Consider the following 23,248-nt stretch of genomic DNA (forward strand, 5'->3'; position numbering starts at 1 on the left):
GGGGGGCGCGCAGAGAGCCCGCCACGCTGATGCCTCTGCTAGCTCGAAGGAGCCGGCGGGGCACAGAACCCCTGCTGCCCCGGCGGGGTGCAGCAGAGTGGGGGGACAGCGGGGCATCCCGTGGGGGCTGCAGGTCCGTGTCGGAGGAGATCTCAGGTGAGGGCCCCTGCTCTGTGCTGCCTGCACAGTACCTGCTCAGGACATCCTCCGACATCTGGGTGTACCTCCTCCTGAAGCGGCGGTTCTGAGAGCCCTCCAGCTGGTGCTCAATGCGGTACACGTCCTCCGTCACCTGGTTGACCCGGTCAAATTGGGCAAGCAGCATCTCAAAGAGGGAAAGGAGGCGCTGGATGTCAGCATCCACTTCCAGGCTGTCGCGGGTGCTCAGCACGAGGCTCAGCCCATCCTGCTGTCTGGAGGAGGTGGAAGCCCTGGAGCTGTCAGAGGCAGCGCTGGGAGTGGGGCCCCGGAAGGACTTGGAGTCACTGGAGTCTCTGGACGGCAGCGGCTCCATCCCTTCGAACCTCACCTTGTGCCGGAACTGGAAGAGAAGAGGGGGGCAGGGGGCAGAGTTATTTCAGGAGCTGGTAAGTGGGAACGCTGCGCTGTGACACTGTGTCCTGCTCCATACAGCCCCAGGGCTGCTCCCAGCCATTCCTGGTGGGCCAGGCCACCGCACGGACCTGGGGACAACGCCAGATAAAAACACGTGGAACTATGGGACTGAGAACTGGCAGCAGATGCCCCTACAACACCCCATCACTAACCCAGCGCTTGGGGCTCCAGGAATGGCCACTGCTCCAGCCCCCACCTGCCAGGGGGACCTAACTGTGAACAGCAATGGGAAGCAGCCAGAGGCAAAGGAAGGCTAAGGACGGTGGACATTGATTCTCTGCAAACATCTGCAGCCTACTGCCTGCTACCCAGCCCCTTCTCCACGGAGGCTCCCAGGCTGCACTCACCTCCTTGGCTTTGCTGAAGCCCATCCACATTTTCAGCCGGCGCACAAAGAGCTCCACCATCTCGTAGTCCTGGGGCTCGAAGGCGGGGCGGTACAGCTCAAAGTGCATTTCCCGGTAGCTGTAGATAAGCACCACGGTGAACAGCCTCAGCACGATCCACACCTCCAGGATGATGTAGGTGGTGCAGAACAGGTAGTAGAGGCCTGAGGACTCGGGCGGGCGGAGGCTCGCGCTGCCCCGCAGCATGGCAAAGAGCAACAGGAGGCTGCTGCCAACACTGCGAAAGGACTCCGAGGAGGAGGAGAAAAGCTGCAAGGAGGACATGGGAGATGTGATGAGAAGGGATCAGTGGCAAAACGTTCCCCTGACCCCAGCACTCACTACCCCACCTTACAAAGCATGAGCCCTGACGAACAGCTCACAAATCAGCTGTGACACAGAGAGGCCACAGACACAGCCCCTGGCCAAAGCCACCTGGCCTGTGGCAGATGAGAGCACCCTGCCTAGGCTGGGCACTGGAGCACGCAGAGGACCCGCTGGGCTTTGCTCACAGTCATGGCATGGTGAGGGATGAGGGGCAACACGACCCTGGGCAGCCCTTGCTGACGACCAGCCACTCTGCAAGGTGAGGTGGGGACAGCAGGTAGTTACCAGGAAGCCAAGCTGAGCGTAGGCCAGGATGAGGACGGCGAATGCCAGCGCCGCAGCAGTCAGCTCCTTCGCAGACTTCTGAAAGGTTTTCCCAAACACAGACCACTGCCTGACAAAACGCAGCTGCTGGGCAGCCTAGGACCAAGAGAAAGGACGGTGTTACAACATGGGCCCGTCGCAGAGGCTGCTGCGAGATCCTTCCAGCCCTGGGAAGGGTCTTTCAAACATCTCTGCAAGTCTGAGAAATGGAAGCTCTCAGAGCAGACAACATCCTAGTCAACACGCTCCCTGCAGGCAAAAATCATTCTATCAGCCACACTAGGCTGAATTCCTCAAGGGAATTGAGGGCCCAGAGGTTTTAGAGACCCAAAGTGCTACAGCAGAGATGCACGTGGCATCACTGCCCAACACCTCTGTCCTGCAGTAGAGTCTGGATGTGGCAGCAGCCCCGTTGCATTTGCTCCTGCTTTGCCAGGCACTGATCATAGTCTTGTATTTGTTTTTACTTCAGGGCCGTTTGCTGCCCCTGCTATGGGACTGGGCATGGACGACAAGCTGGCACAGGAGGACCAAAGCACACATCCCTGCCAACATGCTGCTCCCACCCAACCCTCTTCATACCTGCACAGTCAGGAGGAAGAGGAGGGACGCAGCCAAGGTGCTGAAGACCATGTTGAGAAAGGCCACCTGGTAGAAGTTGGTAAAACCCTTGCGGTTGTTGAGGTACTTGAGCCACTGCTGGTCAGCAAGGGTGGCTTGGCTGAGGTGCACCACCACGGTGCAGGTGGTGAGGAGGATGAAGACCCACTGGCCGTAGTTGCCCCACAGGGTGAAATAGGCCCTGCCTTCCTTCTTGATGGACAGTGACTCAGACACCACGAAGTAGACCACAAACATCATGAGGAAGACCTGGGGGAGGAATGGAGAGGTTACCAGCGGAGGAGACTTGACTGCTGTGCTGCACCAGGAGACCCTGCGGCACCCCAGGACAGTAAAAGCCCCACGTACTAGGCTGAGTTCTGCCAGCCTACAGCTGGAGCACACCCCCGAGTCCTTTCATGCCTTCCTCACTCAGTACCTCTCTCCTGCCCTAGCAGTGAAGGTCCCCAAACCACGTTCAATACACTTGTGGCAGGGTAGCAGCGCCCAGGGGAAGACAGCCCAGACAGGATCTCTAAGGACATGGCTCAGCTGGCTGATGTCCCCGCTGGGGACAGAAGAACAAAAGCCTCAAGTTTCCACAGCGACATACATGAGTTCAAGGAAGCAAAAAGGCTGAGACAAGACCAATAAATGCTGCCAGACAGGAGGAATCTCCCTCCCCTCAGTGGTGCCAGGATGTTTTCTGTGGGCTATCCAAGTCTGGAAGCAGAGTGGTGACAGGTATGGGGACAAGTGGCCTCAGGCAGCAGAGCTTTAGTCCACAGTAACCAATGCTATCCTTCTGGGAGCCCAGGCAATGGGTGCCCTGAGCCATCTGCACAGTGACCAAGAGGGAAGGGGAACGCAGAGGGGAAGCAGCACACTGACCATCATGAGAAGCTGCAGTGTGACACCCCCGCTGAGCCGTAGCAGTGGGAATGGGCTGATGGTGACTGCGGCGATGGCCTGGCCGGCCCCCAGGAACTCCAGCTGGAGGGTGATGGCAGCATGCAGGTCCACGCTGGGGTTATACTGCATCAGCTCCACAAAGACTGCCCGGCTCCTGTGGAGGAGAGAAGAGCAGCTCTGGGGACTTGGACAACACCAGCCCTTTGGTGCCACTGCTTTGTAGGATCATAGATCCTCTCCCTGCCCTTGACACTCCAGCAGTACCCCTTAAAAACCTGGGTGACAGTAGAACATTTCCTTCACCCCCGCCACACTTACATGTTGTCGATCCAAGTGTGCTGCTGAAGGAAATTCAGCTGAGCCCTGCCTTCCTCCAGCGAAGCCCCCAGCTCCTGGACGTAACCGCTGCTATCGTAGAAAGAGATGTAACCCCAGTACCAGACCCTGCAGATGAAGAGGAGCCATAGGGTGAGAGGGGGAGGACGCAGCAGCCAGTGGTACGCTCTCCTACATGGCACACCAGGAGCAGGTGTGCACATGCAGACCCTGACCCCTATGCTGCACATCCAAGGGCGACAGCTGCCTCGTTATTTATTTCACAAGACAAATTACAGAAGTGCATTGATTCATCTCAGTGTTCCCAACCTCAGAACAGCCCCAAGCCCCGTGGTGCCCCACACTTCAGTGAAGACACAGCCAGGAACAAAACAGAGCAGAAACCAACAGTGATTTAATGTCCAGTATGCCGGTAAAGGCCAATCTCCCATAAGCCACTTTAAGAGAAAGCTAGTGCTGCTCTGTGGTCTCTGTGGGCAGCTGGGTTACCTTGTTCTGCACCTTGTCTCTGCCCTTGAAGCTGGAGAGTTGAACCCTCTGCCCCTAGGGCCCCGAGAACAGGCACTACTCTGCCATTCAGACAGCTCAAGGTGACTTGCACATCTCCAGGGAAGCTGGGTGAGAGGCAGCTACGTGCCTCCCACCATTCACACTGCCAGCACGGACACGTTCAGAGAAGGCCTTTGGCATTTCTGTGTTTATTTGCACTTTGTCAGGCTCAGGGGCTGCAACTGGCCTCACTAAGACAAGGGCTGGGAACCACCCTGGGCACCAAATCAACCGTAAAGATGCAATGCCTTCGGCAGGTGGAGCAGGGGGTGTAGGTAGAGGCTGGGCAGCTCCTTACCCCGTCAGGTCGGGTGGCGAGTAGGACCACGCAGCTGTCACGTTCACGGCCGCCCTTTCCCAGCCAGCTGCATAGTCAGCGGTAGAAAAGCTCTGCGAGTCGATGCAGTTCCTCCTGGAATCCGTGCCCATGCCATGGAGGATGTCCTGGGCACTGTGCTGGCACTCAGCTGGAATGAGACCAACACTGTTACCCCGTGGGGAGCTCAACGCAGCCAAACAGTGCTGGGACACACAGCTGAGCTTTCAAACTTAGCATCTTCCTTCTTCCCAAGCCCCCTCCACCTCCACATCCTCAGTCACACCTCCAGAAATAAAGTCAATCTCTCTCTTTAGTATAAATCCCAGTGATTGACTGCCCCAGTTCATGTCTGCAGGAGCAGAACCAGAGGGACACTAATACACAAAGAAAACCTGCCTCCATAACCTCTGCCTTGCTTCATTCAGACCCAGCTGCATCCAGACCTGGCCATTTCATCCCTCCAGGAATGTCACCACCCACCCCACGACAGCAGAGCCATGGACCCTTGCCCACCTACCTTCCCGCAGCCTGAGCTGGCGCAGCCGGGCAGTCCCCAGCGTGGTGCTGTAGCTCTCCTGACCGGACCGGTTGTTGTAGAGATAAGGGAGGAAGACCTGCGACATCCAGACCCAGAACTGATCCGACCTGCAACGGGGAAGAGGCGTGAGAGCAGAGTTCCTGGAGCAGCTCCGCTAGGGCAGTCTCTGCGCATCTCATTCGTGACCATCTGTGTTTCACTTGGAGGATGGGACTGAGTTTTGGAGAGCTAACCTGGGCTGCTCTCCTCCTGGGTGCCTGACTGCAGGCAGAGGGAGCACTTCCATCCATTCCAAAAGCTGGGCTGGGGTCAGGAAAATGTTTATTTGACATGCAAGACCTAAAGGTGATTGAATCCACTTGGCACCTGGATGAGGATCAGACCAGTGGGTCTGTGGCAGCACAGTGGAAAAGAGGTGATATTTAGGACCAGATTCTGCTCTGCTCTCTCCCTTTACACCATTTTCACCCCAGCAACTCCACTGAGTTCACTAGAATGATTACTGATTCATACTGTGGTGAATCAAAGTTTCTGTGACTTTGCATGGCACGGACAATCCACATCTATCTGCACAGAAGAATCAAGGGGCCTGTAGTGAGACAGGCACAATGACGCTGTTAATCCCAGGCAGCCGTTCCGATGTCACTCTGGACTGCCGGAGATTGCAGCGGTGTGGAAACTCAGCTGGGAAAATTTAATCTAGTTAAACCATATGCGCAGAGCAAGGAAGGGAAGGACTCTGTATTTATACTAGATGTTATTTTTGGTTCTCTTGACCCTGTTTATGGTTAAACCTTACAGTTGTAAATTCTGGAGACAGAGCAAACTTGTGTCCTTTCAACCAGATCCAGAAAGATAAACATCTATCATTCACACAGTCCCTTTGCACTCAGGAAATAATTAAAATTCAAAGAAGTTAAAGCTCACAACCCCCCTCTGTTCCCTAGGAGAGAAGCAGAACCACAGGGACCAAAAGGGATCTGCTCACTGCCTTGCCATGCTCATGTGCGAGTGCCCAGCTCCACAGAGGAACCAGCGCCCCCAGAGTCAAGAACCCCTTGACTGTGGAGCACGCACCCAATAGCCAGTCCTGGCCTGCTCACTGACTCCTCGCTGAAGCCCTGCACAGCTTCTCTAATATAAAGCAACATCCTGTTCCTCCCCATCCCCAGGGCCTTCACAGTTACCTCTTGATGCGGAGGAATTCGCTGCTGCCCAGTTGCTGCTTGATGGAGCTCTGCAAAAGGAAGGCCCTGCTGTTGCGGGAGGCATCTCCGTAGTTAGTAAGCAGGACCACCAGCAAGAACATCATGTAGATGAGGAAATTCTGGCAAGCAGAGAGTAGAAATAGGTTGCATCCAAGCACAGGGGGGTTGGTTCCCAAATCCTGCAGCAAATCAGTGCTTTCCACTAACTGCTGCCTGCCATGCAGCAGGATCAGGACCCAGAGCACGCTGTTCTTTCTTTTTCCATATGGGAAGCAGTTTAAAATGAAACCCAGACCACAGGCTTCTAACAATATTCTTTGTTCAAAGTGGCCAGCCCAGCACCACATGTTTCTGTTGATATGCATTGCACAACCTCCCTGTATGAGCTCCTATGTGCTGGCAACTCGGCTTGTACGATAGTTATGGGGGTTTCCATCCTTTAAAGGGAAATCACTCAGTTAAAAATAACTTGACTCCGTTAAAGCAGCTGTGTATTCCCAGCACGAGTGTGGAGGATTAGTATACTAAATGAGCTACAAAGAGATTGAAACTTCTGCTCCTAGATGGGGAGTTATGTGTGTCACAAGATTCAACTAATGAATTTTCTTGTGCAAGTTGGTGTCTCCTCCACACTGCAAACCTTGCCCTAATTTCAAACACCTGAGTTATGGAGTCAAACACACCAGCTGCTCCAAATCAACCCCCTTATGGTTCTGCTTTCCAGCCACCTCAGATATCAGAGCTTCACAGAGGAGATGAATGTCACTGCCAGTCTTTTACAGATGGGGAAACTGAGGCAGAAACTGGAGACATGCACCTACTAGCTCAGGAGATCCCAGCTGGATTGGGAGGACCCACACAAGGATGTATTTCAGCTCCTGGAGCCAGTCCTCTGTCTCTGCCCTAGGCACCACAGGCATCACGAGATGTCTTACCTTCAGCATCCTGTGTAGCAGTTTGACCTTCCTGGCCTCCTCCTTGGCCTGGAAAAGGGCAAACCCCTGCGGGGGTCGAACTTTGCTGATCTTCTCAGAAACATGCTCAACAAATGGATGCTCCACCAAGGTATCGTCTTCCTCTGGGTGCAAGCGCTTGGCAACCAGTGAGAAATAGAGGGCTTCCAGCAGAACCTGGGGAGACAAGCAGTGTCGTGAGCCTGCAGAGAGAGCTGTGCCACCAAAACCACCATGGGCAGCATGGTGGGCCGTTCAGCATGGACACCGAGCACAGCACAGCTGCTGAGCACTCTCGTAAAGCAGCTAGATGACCTCTAAAACAAATTGTCACCAGCCCTGCCTCTGCTGCTGCTGCTGTTGTGCACATCCTTCTCCTCCTGCAGGGATACGAAGATGCGACAGAGTAGTCAATCCATGCAGTGTCCAGTATGACTTGATTAATATCTGGACAAGACGTTAATTTCAGCTAATACATACACGTGTACAGGCACGTGCTTGTGTACTCATGTTATCCTTACCTTCAGGGGCTCCCAGACCAAGAAGGATGCCAGAAAGCTGAATATCCCTGAGATGAGCCACATGAGGGCAACGCTGGAGGAAAAGCCCACCCCGATCCACACGGAGACCCCTGTGGAGGTGGCGAAGAGGAGGAGACTGATACCATGAGCCAGATAGGAGCACCAGGGCGGCAGCAAGCGCTTCCTGAACGTTTGGTCTGCAACTGAAAGGAGGAGGCAAAATAAGTGTAAATGTTACTGAAAAAGGGTCCCAACGAGCACAGGAAGGGCTGAGCACACCACTCAGCCCAGCAGAGAGCTCGCCACCAGTCCTGGGTGAGTTTGGAGGGATTGTGCCACACATTTCCTACTAAGGAGTAACACAGCACATTTGAAACACAGCCAGCCTCAGAAGAGCAGCCTCCCATCTGCAGACAACCAGGTGGGCAGGAGAAAGAGATGGAATCCTGATGTGAGTAGTGGGATGGGTTCCCCACTTTCTCTCAGAGCCTCAGACATCGGGCATGCCCAGCCTGGCTGGAGGTGCTGCTGTCAAACTCACGAAAAGCCACACAGAGTTGTTGCTCTGACTGCCTTCAGACTGCCAAGCCACCCTGCCCTGGGGCTCGCTCGGCACAGCTTCTTTCACCCACCCATGCAAATCAATGCCTGCATAAAGATACTACAACCATTCATCAACCAAGACAAAATGATGGATTTTAACAGACTCAAGAGGATTGCTGCTGTGTCCAATTTTTCATGCTGCAGCTTGCCCCAGGGAGGCTGTGCTTTGGGAAGCCAAGAGCTCATGCTAAGAGAAACGATGATGAGGTTCTCCGCAGGGCACACGGGCACTTATCACCCCCCAGACCTTGCGGGGCATGACAGCTTGCTCCCTGCCTTGTGCAAGCCCAGCTGGCCGGCTGTCGTGTTGCATGACCCAGTAGGAAACATCTCTTCTCTTCTTTGCTTTGTTTGTTGATTTGAACTTGCCTTGGCATTTGACTCCCTTTCCCCTCTGGTTATGTAGAGAGACTCCCACTCTCTCATGCTGGATGGATGAAGGGACTGATGGATGTAGAAGAGAGCAGAGTAAATGGGGAAGCAGTGAGCAGAGCTTCCCTAGGGTGTACGGTAAGGACTCGCACAGCACAAGTGGTGGCCCAGGGCTTACTGAGATTCAGGTTCTGAGAGAAGCTGGCAGAAAATAGCAAATATATCCCAAGCAGGAGAGCAGCTTTTCCTAAGGCTCCTGTTCTGTTTAACCAGCTGTGCCTCCCAAGTGCTGCTCTGTGCAACAGCCCCTCTTCCTGCACATCCCCACCCTCCTTGCCCTGATGCTGGCACAGCCCTGCAGCCCCAGTACCTGTCCATGTCGACTTGGCTGATCTGCTCACTTCCCTGGGAGGAGGTGCCATGCTCTGGCCTTTGTCGTTCAGCTTCTGCATCATGACAGTCTCCACCTTCTCCCCAAACACACTGGACCTGCCAAGGCAAAGGGGTTATATCAGTCAGCCATTACCTCTGCTGGCTCCACGGTAAGCAGGCTGGCACTGAGGTGGACTGAACTCCAGTGCTAACACCAGTGCAGCAGCCCTGGACCAGTTAGAAGCATTTCTTTCTAGAGCAGCGGGCCCAGACTGCCAAGGCACGCAGACGCTGTGCTCTGCGTCTCATGAAGGAGGGCTGAAAGCCTTTCCCCTCCCTTGATCTGCCACTTTGCACTGGCTACCCAGCGGTGAGCTGCCAGCCCAGCTAGGTGGTGTCAGGGTCCCAAAGCAGGGAGCTCTGGGCACGATAACACAACAGAGATTCAACCCCCTTTCTCCCTCCCATCAGTGCCATGAAGCAAACTCATGTCCCGGCACTGTGTCAGCAGTCCACAAAGCTCTGGAGATACATCTTCAGCTGGGGCTTTAAGGGGATATTCCAGGTGGCCCCTGGAAGGGTGGCAGTGCCCTCCTGGAGCTCTGGCTGTGGGGGCTGCGGGAATCATGGCCAGCAAGAACATAGCGACCTGTGACAAGGCTGTTCCAGGCACTTGCAATGTCTCAAAACCCAGCTCAGCTCACTGTGGCTGGGTGCAGCAGAGCTGGCTGGCACAATGCTGGCTGCTGCAGAGCTGGGTGGGAGGACAAGGGACAGGAGGCACTGGCTCAGTGGGGGACTCCACTCCACAAATACTTACAGGCCTGAGATCAGATCTGTTTCAGCCCTCACGTACGGCCCTAGGTCCTGGGAATGGGAGATGCCGCTAGCTCCATCTGCCAGGATCTGCCGGATCAGATCCTCATCTAGGGAAAGCGAGAGTACAAACAGCATTGGCAGGGGCACAGCACACAGTACTGCACTGGGCGATGGTTCTGCACCGCTTGGGCTCAGCCAAATTTGTGGAACTGGGGAGGAGGAGGGCCAGGGTGAGGTTCTTCTCCACGGGACAGCTCTCCCCTCCTCCTGTCTTCCAGCTCATGTCTATCCCCAGTTTGGCTGCAGAGCCTGGCATGAAACTGCTGGTATAGGAGGCCAAGTTCTTCTTCTTCTCCAGCCGTTTACAGTGGTTCAGAGACACACTGTGGCTTTGCAACCAGTGAAGAAGTGCTGGTTGCTTGCAACATTCAGATCCCATGGAAACACATCTCTCCTCGCTCCCAGTCTGCTGGCAGTGTGGCGACCACTCACTTCAGACTGATCCATGTCAGGATTTCTGCTTTCCCAGACTGAAATACCCATTGAGAAAATATGACCCCCCTCCTCTGCCCTTCAAATCGAAGTCAGTGGTGATGGCAGCAAACTCTGCTATTCTGCCTTCTCCAGAGCTGAGCCAGGGCTCCTAGGGACCAGACTGCTCCTCCTGCACTTCCCTGGGGCATTCAAACCCTGGCACAGAGCAACACTACTCACACACCCACCTGAGGCAGAGAAATATCGAGGCTGTCCCTGGTGAACACCAAGCGACAAACTGTCCTCCTCGGTTGCCAATGGGGCCTCGAGTCCGAGGTGGCGGCTGGCCCGGCCTCTCTTCAGCTTCTGGATGGTGTTGCCCATGATGGAGGGGTCACTGAGGAGGTCTGGCCAGCTGAGCAGGGCCTCGCTGGAGGGCCACCGCACGAGGCTGTGGGAAAACAGAGGAATGGGGGCAATCAGGTATGCGTGGGGAAGGGGAAGCATGAGAAAAGCACCTGTGCTAGTGCATAGGGCTGTGTAGAAGGGAAACAGCTACAGGAGCACAACCCCAGTCTACCAAAGCAGAAAACTACACTAAACTCCTGCTTGCTCCATCCCCAGAAACCTACTTACCTTTTGGAGTCCTCCAAGAACAGGTCTGTTTTGGTTTGCTCAGAGAAGGCCTGTGGAGGAAGCAGAGGCATTTCAGGCAGAGGACACTCATTTGTCCCTAGTTAAAACAGCACGTTGTTAACATCAGGGGTCACTGGAAACCCAGAGCCTGAGCTGCTATTAGCCCTGGGTCCACACCTCCAGGAGCCTGCTCTCCTCCAGAGGCAACGCCCAGGCACGCTGGGAAGATCCATGCTCACAGACACAGAGCAGTAGCTGGAGACAGCTCATGCTCAGTATCTGGGACTGTCCTGCAGAGCTGCAGGTGAGAGATGAAGGGCTGTGGCTCTCCCCTATCACTGGTATTTGCCAGAGGCACTTGAGTGCATCAGTTCTTGCACTGACAGCTCTGGGTGGACACTGTGTCCATGCACAGCAGCATACAGACCCATGCAGCCTGTCCAGCTTTCGGGTGTGAAGCAGGTTACCTCTGCCCGGAGCCCCGGGAAGGTGGGGAAGGAGCTGTCAAGGATTGAGGAGTCCAGATAGTTGTCGATCTCCAAGGACTGCTGGTCTGAGTGAGTCAGGGTGTGGTTGATGGAGACCTGCAAGAGACAGGAAAGCTTGAGCAGAAAAGGAACAGATGGAGGTGACAACGTCACGGTGGCTGAGAGCCCTGCTGCTCACTGGCTCCTGTCAGCTCCCTACTCTGCTGGGCAGCTCCACGCTTGTGCAGGCAGGGCTGGGGGATCCCAGGCCTGCCCAGTAGGGCTGAGAACAGACACACACACATCCTCCACTGCCTCCCAGGCACCTTGGGCCCTTGTATCCACATGTACCACAGCCCAGTGCCATCTAGGCTGTCCCAAGCACAAGTTCCCAGGAAGCCACACAAGTTTGCAACCTCCTGCAAAGCGGGGAGTGCTTACAGGAACAAGAAATATCAGACACATTTGCTGCTCATCAGTCACTGAGCAGCTGGCTGCAATACTTAATGGGGCTGCTAATTGTGTCTAACTAGTCATTAAATCCCCAGCTAATCCTTTCACAGCTGCCTAACCACAGTTCTGCTCAGGCAGCTGAATTTGTACCCAGGGTAGGTATTTCATTAGCAATGCTTCACTGAGCATCTCTCAAGCTCCTGCCAATGAAGCAAAGGGTCATACCTTTAAACAGCATTTGGGTACCTATCACATACTGAAATCAAGAGGGAGTAAGTGCTTAAACAGCTTTTAAAATCTGCCTTTTTGGTCTCTGTCTGGGCACTGTCAGAATCCAGGCAGCAATCTGTCCCTAAAAGGTCAAGGGCTGCTCCCTGCTCAAGAGGGAGAGAGAGACTTGCTAAGGGCAAGGGTCTGGCCATGGTGCAGGACACATGGTGCAGCACAGAGGTACAACTGGGAAAGTGCAAAGACCAGCTGGAGAAGTGATGTACCACAAAGGGCAGAATCTGGCCTCAGATGAGCAAACCTGGTAGCAGCACACCCATCTGGGCAGCCTGCAACTACTTCTCCTCATTACCTTGCCACGAGCCATCCGGAAGAGAAATAAAATGACCAGGTAGAGAGGGTAGACCACCATGCTGGAAACCAGACCAACAGCCACTGTGTCCACATTAACGGGGATCAGGTTGGAAACGGCCCCATTGCTGGAGAGAATCAAAAGAGATCACAGACCAGCGTTAGCAGGAGCGCTCAGGGTTGCCAGCTAAGCAAGGAGTGAGACAAAATTGCACACCCAAGCATTTCAGATGTGCAGAGAACAAAATGGGCTTGGGCTGTGCTAACAGCAAAATCAGGTAAGGGAGAAAGCTGATCAGGTTGTCCTTGGTCATCCATGTCCTGGTCCCAGATTCTTTGGAGCAGGAAGGGCAGACTCAGTGCCACAAGCAAGGCACCAATTCCCAGCAGACATAAGGTCTGTCCTGCCACGTGTAATGGGAAGCATGGGGGGGACCCTGAGGAGGTAAGGGACTGGCCAGAGCACCAAGGGACACAGCGCACCTGAGGTGTACGTTTCCCACCACGCCGTACCACACAGCATTAGCACAGAGGAAGAGGAAGATGAGGAGGGAGCAGCAGGTGGCTCTCTGGACACGGGTGAAGCGGCTGCGAGGTGGGCGGTCCCACATGGACAACCAGACGTGCTTCTCAAAGAAACCTCGTTGCAACTCTGCTATGAAGATCCGGGAGAAGCTCCTCAGCTCTGTCTCACCTGAGCACAAAAAGAGAGACACTCTCAGGGCCAGCTGCACCACAGAGGGGACCCGTCTGGGTCTGCCATGGTCCCCCCTTGCAGACTGATATTCAAGGAATTATCTACACTGCATCTATATGGTCCCTTCTGTACAGCTGCGCCAGTGCCATGCCTTGTCCTCCAGCACAAAGGACCCAGCAGAGCACTTGGCTGTACAAGGCATCAGTGCAGTGAGGAAGAGCCAGAGTGCAGTCTCTATGGTCTCTCTGTAGCCTTCTGCTGTGGGACCTTCTTCAACGCAATGAGAACTGCCACGCTGCTGAGCCATCCCAACCCCACACCCCAGGGGCTGAGCACTCACTGGCAGCATAAACCTCCTTCTCCACCATGCCATCATTCTCTTCACTCTCCACCGACAGCCAGTCATTCACCAGGAAGAAGTAGCTCTTGCTGCTCTGCAGGTCCCGGACTATGACATGCTGCAGGTACCAAGAGGGGCTGAGTCCTAAAAGTTAAGAGTAGAAGAAATGTGTTTCATAGTGGACATTCCCTGCGTGGAGCTGCAAAGCCAAGAGGGCAACACAAGAGTCCCTCAATGGGACAGCAGCAGTTACCCTGTGACACTATCTCACCTTTATTGTCATGCCAAATGCGGATGCGCCAGATGCTCCCCAGACTCCGCTCTGTTGCGATCTGAAACACGTCGAGGCTGTTGCGATGGAAGGCGTTTTCTCCATCCAGATGTCTGTGACCACTTTTATTGTCCACACCATACAGGGCGATTCCCACGTGGGCCGTGGTACCTGGCAGAGTTAACGGGGCTCAGTTAGGTAAGTCCAACCAAGGCGGAGCTGTTCCCCAACCCTGCCTTCCTGCCAGTGACCCAGAACCAGATGCAACAGCCCTTCAGAAGGGCCACCTGGAAACTTGGGAGGAAGGAATGTGCTCAACAGCCATCCCACACCCAGAGATAGTGTTACACACAGCCTGGAGGGCAGCTGCTCAGATTGGTCTGGTGCATGGACCTTGGCATGCTCATGGTTTTCCTCTTTGGAGGGGACTGAATCTGACATTCCTTGCCTTGCTAACACCCTAATGGGAGGAGATGTTTATTCTGGATGTTTTTTCCACCAAGTAGTTGAAAGACTTGTTTTCTTTGACTTCTCTCCGGTACCAGTTGCCAGATGCTCCTTGGTCCACCTGCTCAACCTGGATGGTCCTTGGGGTGGCTTCAGGAGAAAGCTGCTGCCAGTGAAACCAGTGGTTACACTAAGATTAATGGGAACATGTTTCTGGCAGTGACATGGTGGCACTTCACCTCTGTTCTTGCCTAGAGCTTCCACATCCCAACTGCCTGGATTTCCAAGTCCAGGATGATGTTTCTGGCAGCTCTAGCTACAAACCCAGACCTGGATGAGAAAGCCAAGCTTTCTGCCTTCATGCTACTGGGAAAGATTCAGACAGCAGAACAAAGTGATGGATGCTGGAGGACAGCAAAATGGTCCATCTAAATGGCCCACCAGGACAATGCCTCTGCAGGAGAAGGCCAGAAGTGAGGAACAATCGCTGCCTCTTGGCTGTTCCTGCAACCACAGCCCGGTCAGGGAAAGCAGGGTGGGGGTATTCTATACTGGGTGGTTCCTTCCAGCAGCAGTTGCTTGTCCCACCCCAACCACAAGTGGTGGGGCAGCATGCTCTTCTCCATGGTTCTTGAACCGCCCCACCATTACACTATAAAAACTGTGAATGCTGTGGGAAGCCCTGAACTGACTGTCTGCTCAGTGCTGCTCCAAACACCAGCTCAGCTCTGGGTCCTGCAGGGGAACATTTGGTGCATGATGTGCTGAGGTGAGATCTCAGGGGAACTAGGGGAACTACACAGATGTCACCCTAGGAACCAAGCACAGGAGTAGACTATAGGCTAACCTGATCCTCTGCCCCAGCCAGTTTTCACCAGGATCTCGTATTTGTACAGCCCGTTCTTCCCGCAGAAGGGAATCACCCCTACTCGGTTAATGTCAATCATGTCCAGCTTGTGCACGATCAGTGCGGCCACTGAGTAGGTCACAAAGCAGACGGCACATGTCAGCAGAACGATGTAGTTGAGACCTGGGCCTGGAGCCTAAAAGAAAAGAAGCAGGTTGCAAGGCACTCTCCTTCTCCAGGAGGACCCCCCCACCATTCCCCAGGAGTCATGCTGCCTCCTTCCTGGCTATATCATCATTCACGCACATGATACCACATGCAAATAGAGAAAGACCTGTCCCTGCGCAGAGTGCGTGCTCACAGCCCTGCGGAGCGACTGCAGCAGCCAACTGAAGCTGCTGTAGCAGCTGCCGAGAGCTCTCTGCTCCCACTTACGTCACATGGACAGCTAGAAAGAGCCTAAACGCCCCGGGGAGCAGGGAGCAGCTGGCAGGTGAGAGCTCGCTGGGATAGAACAGCGCTGGGTGACAGCTGGGAGGAGTGTTTGGCATCTCACTAAGAGGTGAACACACTGCCAGGTGTCCAGAATAGAGAATAAAGCCATCTGCAGAGATCTGTTTTTAGCAGCAGCAGCCAGGTTTCATGATCAGAGGACACAGCCCCTCTGTGAGCTGTGCCCATCTGCAGCTCCCAAAGGCTCTCAGGTACTTGTGCTGGTTTGCCAGCTGGGCACAGGTCAGCCACGACCCAGCTTGAGTATGAAGCCAACGGGAGCCCAAGGCTTTCCTCTAGGTGACAACAATCTGCTCAGAGACTGGCAATGCTGCACAGCTTCTGCTTTGTTTTACTCACAGGAAAGATGAACTGGACAGAGTTTGGGGGCACAAACAGACTGGCCCCAAAGGCAGTGAGGTGCTGGGTTAAGCACACAGCCTGGTCTGGCCTGGTCTCTTCCAGCGGGATGATGCCTTCTGTCTTCCACCGTTTCTCCTGCTCGCTGAAGTACTGGCACAGGGAGGTGTACAGCCCCAGAGTTACCTCCACCGGGGACCAGCTGAAATGGTTTGTGATGTTGAAGTAGTATTTCTGGATGGTGTCATCAGTTCTGGAGAAGGGAAAGACAGCAAGGAGACATTATTAACCTGCTTGCCGAAGGGACACAAACCCCATTCTGACAGACGTGTGCCCACGGAAAGCACCCTCCTGCCGGGACAGGTAAGCAGACAACGAGGAGGAAAAGCCGAGTGAATGTGGTGTAATTTAAACTGCCCCTTGTTTGTGCAGAAAGCTTGGGATTCTACAAACCACCTGAATTTTTCTTTGTATTAGTTCAGCACCTGCAGCATTATGTTGCACATCCTCTTCCCTGTGCTGGCAGCCTTGCACAGCTCTCCCACCCACCCTTCCCTGTGTCCCACTGACCCACATGACACTTCCATAGCAACTCTATGATTCTTGGCTGGGAGCAGATTTGCTCATTAGGACGATTAATCCCTCTTTGAGCATCCTGTTACCAAAAGCCATGGAAGCTGTGTCAACTTACACAACAGTGGCTCCGCTCTTGCCCCACCTATTCCCAAGCTGCCTATCTTTTCTTCTCATGCTTAGGAATGGCTCGTAAATAACACAAGGCATGAACTCACACGCTCCCGGGCAAGGCAGCAAGTCAGCAACTGACGTTACAAGATTAAAGAAAAAGCTCTGATAAAAAGAAGAGAGCTTTGCTGCAAAACCCAACAGCACAACAGCAGTGCTTAATGAGCCCCGGCACGCTCCAAGCAGCAGGCAAGCAGGGTGGATGGGAGCCCACGAGGGAATCTGCTCTCTCCTCCAGTCACACGTTGGGAAGATGAGCTCTGAGGATAGAGGTGCTTTTGTGAAGGTTGCACTGCACTTCAGGAACTAGGCTAACACGTGCGGTGCTTTGCTCTGGGAAATGGTTTCATGAGCTGCATGGAGCAAGCCCTGAATCTGCAAAGGTCATTGTGAGTCCCTTGGGGAATGAGTCCTGGTAAAGATGGGCAGCTCTGGTATTGCTAGTGCATGGAGGATGAAAGTCTGGACAAGCACCAGACAGACTACAGCAGGTTTCAGGCAAGTGAGCAGAGAAAAGGGCAGTGGGGGGAGACTCATCACCAGGAGAGGTCCTGGGTGAGGGTCACGATACTCACAGGGAACATGATTTACAGCTCTGAAAAGGGCTCTCACTCACCTGGATCAGCAAGGCAAATCACAGAGAACTGACCTGCTTTTGCACCAGCAGCAGGAGATGTTTGGGAAGGAAGGAGTGCCACGGTAGAAGAGGTGCCAGTGTTGAGGTGTAAGAACGGCAGCTTGCAGCTGCCTGCCCGGGAGAGCTGCCCCCTCCCAGGACAGAGCAGCACTGTGCAGAGCTACAACAGCACCAGCCCTGCAAAGCAGCCTGGCAAAAGCCATGGCCAGGCCCTGAGCATCCCTCATGTATATCCACGGGACAGCCTGAGGGTGACAGGGATTAAAAAGGGAGGCTCTTCTTACCTGGGTGAGGTGAAGAAGGTGTAGAGCTTGTGGTCACTTCCAGCCAGGGCATCCAGGCCAATTTTCTTAGAGGCGCTGCAGTTGTGCTCGTTGGGCTCTGGTTCGTGATGGAGATAAGCCATAATGAATGGCTCAGGCTCGCTTGCAATGTAGTGATCTGCGTGGGGAGGGGGAGAAAAAACAGAAAGTACTTTATAAACACCAGGGAGAGATCGACCACAAGCCTGCTGCCAGCAGTGGATGTCCAGGGAGGAGTATCAGGAACACAGAAAGTCAAGAGAGATACTTTTCCAGATTGCGCACTCTCAATCTGCAGTTCAGAGGATCCCTGAGCAAGAGACTCTGGACAGCATTGTACCTGACCAAGAGAGAGACAGGACAAACTCCCACCAGTGCTAATGTGGCTCAACAGAAGGGCTAGAAAAAAGCAAAGGGCTTCTCCGTGCCAGAACCCAGAAGTGACGATTACACTGGGGACTGGATAATGCCCATGACAGCCAGAACCTCAACCATGCAGCGTGGAACTTGCTGGCTTCACCTGACATCCCCTTCCACACACCAGTTATCTCTCAACACAGGTCTCCTTTGCTGCAACACCCAGCCCTCCTCTCCCACGGGAAGAAATAGCAAAGAGCATAAAGAGTCGAATCTGTCTACGCTACCGTTCAGGACTCTGTAAGTGAGTTGGAAGTGCAGTCCTGCTTCTCTGTTGTTGCTCTCCATAGTCACAATTAGGCTCACAGATGTTCTTGCCTCGATGACTTCAGTGCCAGCAGAGAGATTGTCAGCATCTGTGTTGTTCGACACCATTACCGTAATGGCTTTCTCCGAGTCCAGGCTCCCAATGGGGATCTGCACCCCGTTGTGTGTCTGAAACTCCATGGAGGCAACCTTGGTGGACACGGTGTAGTTGCTGATGTAACCAAAAGGGAAAGGATTGGAGTCCACTTGGAACATGACTTGAATGACATCTGTCAGGTTGGAAAGGGTGGTGTTGAATGCCTGGGGGATGGAGAACTGGCAGTTTGGTGTGTTTTCGTAGCAAAGCAAGTTAAAGGGATCAGACCGCTTGCCTGTGGCCTTAATTTCTCCTCCCACCAGCTCAAGGGGCTCTTCATTCAGCACTCGAGACTTCATGAGGATGCGCATCAGGCTGGAAGATAGGTTGTAGGCTTTGGGAGCTAGCAGCAAATTGTGAGAATCAGAAAGCAGTTCCTGGGGCTTGGATTCTTGTGAAACCGTATTGACAAGGTGAATTAGGTCACCTGCCAGGAGAGAAATAAAGGCGTAAACAGAGGACGTGGTAAATAGCCTAGATAACTGCTACAGTCTAGATAACATCTGACACCTTCCCAAAACAATCAGACAAGTCTTTCCTTACTGTCTTCTCACTGTAACTCTACCTGAGCGCATGACCTTCCGCACTGGAAGTGTTCAGTAGCCCACAGCTAAAATTAGAGCTGTCAGCAATTCCTGCAGGCTCTCGGCTAATCTACAAAGTTTGGCGGTGAATACTTAATCATAACAGGTTTTACTTTCCTCCTGGGAAGTGACTAGAACGGCAGATTGGGAAACAGGAAAAGAATAGATAAATCAAGCATATGTTATTAGCTTTTTGCACTACAAAGCGCAGAACATTCAGAAATATATAACACGGAGTGCAAAGAAGGTCCTTCTGCTTCCTCCCAGGGTAGCCAGGTGGGAATTTCTGCACCATGTTCATGAGTGCCCCAGTGAAGTTTGGCACCCTCCTCTGCAACCCAGGAAGACAAGCATCTGGAAACCATAGCTGTTACTCATTGTTTACTAAAAAGCCTATTCCCTGAAGTATTAGTGAGTTTATTAACAACTGTCATATTTAAATGTCCACAGAGACAGCTGCCAAAGACGGGACAACCCTGGGAAAAGTGCAGGGAGAAGAAAGTACTGGGGTGCCACGGTCCAAATGTTAGATGTGATCTCCCTAACAGCTTGAAAGGGCGTGAGCCAAACCCCTAATGGTACAGGGGAAAGCCTGCAAAGCTCCCCTCAGCCTACTTCTGCCCGGTACCCTGCACAGGCAGACGTGTGCCCTCAGCAGCACCCGGTCAAATGTCACCCGTTCCTGCAGGAACAAAACTGACCTGTGATGTTGAGGATGTTGTCAGCGATACCAGTCGGTGTCACAGTGCCTTGGGTCGTTTCCCCTTGCAGAATGGTCATCATGGTCTCCAGCTTGTTCAAGGTCCTTGTCAGGCATGACTTGCAAACCAGCTCCTTGCTCACCACCTGCAAATGGAAACAGTCTGATGCAGTAGCAACACCCCCAGGGAAAGACAAAGGCAGCAGTGGGCAAGTTCAGCTGGCTCGGTCCTGCGAAGACCTGAGCACATTTGTTCAAACACTGCGCTCTGAAAGTCACCCTTACTCTTTCCAGCCCCAGGGAGGTGACTGCAGAGACCATGGCTGCTCTGCTCACACTGAGAGATGGTAAGAAGTTGTTGGTGTCTCCAAGATTCTTCCATCCACCTCCCCTTACATTACAATCTACCAGCATACAGGCAGGCATGCCAGGAGTCTAATGGAGGATGCATTGGGATTGGAAAGAGCATTAAAGAGCAGCATATTCATGTTCCCTGGAGTCCACTTGTAAGGACCAAGCACGTGTCCTGCTATTGCATCTCAAGAGCACCCCTTTGGGGCCACACACTATTCCTACAGAAATCAACCAGAAGGAGCTGGATCAGATTCCTCCATCCACTCCGCTATCTTCAATGGAAGCGAGACTTAGCCCTAACTGAATCCGTTTCAGTGTCCAAACACTCCTGAAAGCTGTGGGAGGGACCCTGCCACTCAGGCATGATGGATGTCCCTCCCTCTGCTCCCAGATGTGTCCAAGAAACAGAATGTTCTAGCCATGGCCTGGAGCTCCCCACACTCTTGAGGGCTGGATGGGAGGGACTGAGGCAACACATGGAAGCTGTTACCACAACCCCGTTCCTAGCTCTTATTCATCTTTTTTCTTTTAATCATCATAGGATTCAGACGTGATTCACCATATGTTTTGGTGAAGAATCAAAACAGCATCTGCAGGTCTAGAATTCCCCCTTTTCTGCTTTTATTTGTAAGCTATGAGAAGCGAGGACATACTGTGTAAATCAGAGTCCACAAGGCACAGTCAGGTATCAAGGAGGTGGGGAATAAAAAGGGTTATGGGAAGGAACCACCCAAGGAGCTATTGCATAGGAAGGAGAATCTACTAAGAAGACTGAGATTCTTTTTTCCCTCTCCAGGAGAAATTCATTCTGATTTTTCCTCTACCCTGTAGGTAAAATCAAAAAAGCATCAGCACTGATTGACACTTCTACAGGAAAGGAAATGTGTGAACTCTGCGCTAGTCTCAACCACTTGGGAAATTCTAGATTACTGTTTTTCTAAGCTTTTCATTCCAGTCCAGAGCACAAACTAATCCTGGAATGTCAGCTTTTCCCGTGGAACAAAAATTCTATTTCTAGACCTAAGCTTCCACAGCAAGATCAAGTCGCAAGGCAAGAGCATGTGGGAGAGACAGAAACAAACCAATCCAGCACGGGAATGGGATGTGCTGAACTCCAAATCCCTAAACAAAGATGAACAGAAAGAAGTTACTTTTGAGGTTTACAGACTCTGAAGCAGAGAAAGGAGCAGCATAAGAGGGACTCTGTGGGTGGGATGCAGTAGCCTGTCCATCATTTTGACGACAGCTTCTTCCCACTGAGCGAGGTTGCTGCCCTGACTGGGGAGGAGATGCGCAGCCAAGGCTGGGGTACCCAACTCCAGTCCTGAAAGCAAAGATTTGGGAGGGCGGGGAGGAAGAGCATGCCAGAGCAGACTGGCTGACCACCAAACCCCAAGCACATTATATAACTGGGCTCTCTTCCCTTTGCCCATCTGACAAAACACATAAAGCCACTCCTAAATCCACCAGGCAGCAGCCCCAGCACCGGGGAGCTGAAACTGCAAGCTGGCTGGGGAACACAGCGCTTCCAGTCAGCAGTAAAGCAGAGCAGTGTTTCTAATCTTGTAGGGTAGAAATAGGGCTGGAAGGAACGTCAGTTCTTGGCGCTGTCCCCTGGCTCTAGGCAGGTCCGGCTCTACTTGTGTTACTCCTGATGGGAGTCCAGCCTGTCCTCGGACATTCTGCAACTCCCCCAGCAATTTATTCCAGTGCTTCTCCAATCTGTCGAGGCCTGTCCTACAGCCTCCATCTGCAAGTGAAGGAACCTACTGGCTAGCAAGCTGCCACACCAAGGCTGGTACCAGAGAAGCAGCACAGAATTCTTAGGTGCTGTCTTCCAGCACGTGAATACATCATCTTATCCATGCCTGCTAGATTGGTGGCATGGCCAGGGGCAGAGCTGATAACGCGCAGGACATCACCACAGACACCCTAATGTCCTCCCTGCCTGGTATGTGTGTGGGAGAGAGAGAGAGAGGGAAGCAGAACAAGAATTGAAGAGCATCTAAGCTGCACCTGGAAGAGCAGGAGGCTGGAGGTGGTGATGGGAAACATACCGTGCACTGTGCCAAGGCCGCTGAGATCTGCTGGATATCATCGACTGTGTTCACATTCAGCGAGTTCAGGGTTTCTGTGATATTGTTACGAGTCCAGGTCCGGAGCTCAAATTCATTCCCAGTCTCAGGTTCTAGAAGCACGGAACGCTCGTACTGGGGAGGATAAAAACAGGTATAGTGAGGAAACTTATCAGGTTGTTTCAGAGGATGATGAGCTGTGCTGAAGTCACCTCTTCCCTGCACTCGGTATCTCCCTGCCTGTGCTCTTCCCCAGAGGGTGATCTAATGAGCTGTTTTTTCAGCAGAACTTCCTCAATTTCACTTGTGCTCTCCAAGCAATTATCTTAACAGCCTTGCACTTGACAGCTACGTAGTATACCAGTGTGCAGTCTTTATCCAGCTAAGCACAGTGCCTGTGTTCAGGGGGACTGCCCCTGCCTGGCTTCCAGGCATGCAGGAGGCTCTTACTGGGGAGAAAAGCGTGAGTATAGACTGAAATCCCTGCCTTGCCTAGAGAGAGGCACGCGGAGGGACTGGGCCCTGCTTTAGGTAGGCATGAAAGTGAATGCTGCCAGGATGATGATGGTCCTACACTGTGGAGAGCCCTTGTATGCAGGCAGAAGATGTTTCTAGCTGCACTAGCTCAGCAGTCAGAACAAGGAGGTCTCCTTAGCACCCAGAGCATCACCTGAGCAGCTACAGGGAGTTTCCAGCCCTGCGGAGATGGAGTGGGGTTGCTGGCTCAGGGGAAGCATGAGAGAGCTGGGGGAATTTGGGCTAAGATTTCTGTTCCTAAATTCAGTGTTCAGAGGGCAAAAAAGCAGGCTGCATGGGAGAGACCCAGGACACTGCCCACTGCCTTCTCTGGGACCTCTGTTTTATTTTGCAGCTTCTCTGTTTTCCCTGGTCATTGTGTGTCTGGAGCTTGTTACTCTTTTTTGATGCATGAAAATAGCTCCAGCTCAGCTCCCAGCATGCACGTACACTGATTTACATGAAAAACTAGTATTAGGCCCTACATTGCCGTACAAAACTTGGACAGAGAACATCACTGGTGATTGCAAGGCCTTCTGGAGGCCCCTCTTGGGCAGAGAGTGCTGCTTTACCTCATTTAAGATGGTGATGAGGGCCAGAGAATACTCAATGACTTGTTGAGGGTCCCCTTGTTTCACTAAGCCCTGGAGCACGGTGTCAGTTTGATTGTAGAGCCAGTGGGAGAGGCTGGGGAACCCC

At 53.1% G+C, this 23,248-nt stretch overlaps 1 protein-coding gene across 1 annotated transcript in view; it reads right to left on the minus strand.

Moving 5' to 3' along the window:
* PKD1 (polycystic kidney disease 1 (autosomal dominant)) overlaps positions 1-23,248 on the minus strand; it is a 55,854-nt gene that overhangs the window by 1,911 nt on the left and 30,695 nt on the right. Inside the window, exons 20-46 of the mRNA XM_009895009.1 lie at positions 23,122-23,245; positions 22,016-22,168; positions 19,606-19,750; positions 18,145-18,747; positions 17,483-17,639; positions 15,818-16,070; positions 14,966-15,161; positions 13,672-13,842; positions 13,401-13,544; positions 12,847-13,057; positions 12,365-12,491; positions 11,332-11,448; positions 10,865-10,914; positions 10,477-10,679; positions 9,756-9,861; positions 8,934-9,052; positions 7,589-7,791; positions 7,050-7,244; positions 6,094-6,233; positions 4,886-5,013; positions 4,348-4,516; positions 3,483-3,608; positions 3,144-3,318; positions 2,235-2,522; positions 1,614-1,748; positions 963-1,271; positions 26-541 (exon numbers count right to left, since the gene is read on the minus strand). Coding sequence (XP_009893311.1) covers positions 26-541; positions 963-1,271; positions 1,614-1,748; positions 2,235-2,522; positions 3,144-3,318; positions 3,483-3,608; positions 4,348-4,516; positions 4,886-5,013; positions 6,094-6,233; positions 7,050-7,244; positions 7,589-7,791; positions 8,934-9,052; positions 9,756-9,861; positions 10,477-10,679; positions 10,865-10,914; positions 11,332-11,448; positions 12,365-12,491; positions 12,847-13,057; positions 13,401-13,544; positions 13,672-13,842; positions 14,966-15,161; positions 15,818-16,070; positions 17,483-17,639; positions 18,145-18,747; positions 19,606-19,750; positions 22,016-22,168; positions 23,122-23,245 — 5,263 coding nt within the window. The remainder of the gene's footprint in view (positions 1-25; positions 542-962; positions 1,272-1,613; positions 1,749-2,234; positions 2,523-3,143; positions 3,319-3,482; positions 3,609-4,347; positions 4,517-4,885; positions 5,014-6,093; positions 6,234-7,049; positions 7,245-7,588; positions 7,792-8,933; positions 9,053-9,755; positions 9,862-10,476; positions 10,680-10,864; positions 10,915-11,331; positions 11,449-12,364; positions 12,492-12,846; positions 13,058-13,400; positions 13,545-13,671; positions 13,843-14,965; positions 15,162-15,817; positions 16,071-17,482; positions 17,640-18,144; positions 18,748-19,605; positions 19,751-22,015; positions 22,169-23,121; positions 23,246-23,248) is intronic.

The sequence above is a fragment of the Charadrius vociferus genome, unplaced genomic scaffold (genome assembly GCF_000708025.1).
Source record: "Charadrius vociferus isolate BGI_N301 unplaced genomic scaffold, ASM70802v2 scaffold600, whole genome shotgun sequence".
In the NCBI taxonomy this organism is placed as follows: Eukaryota; Metazoa; Chordata; class Aves; order Charadriiformes; family Charadriidae; genus Charadrius; species Charadrius vociferus.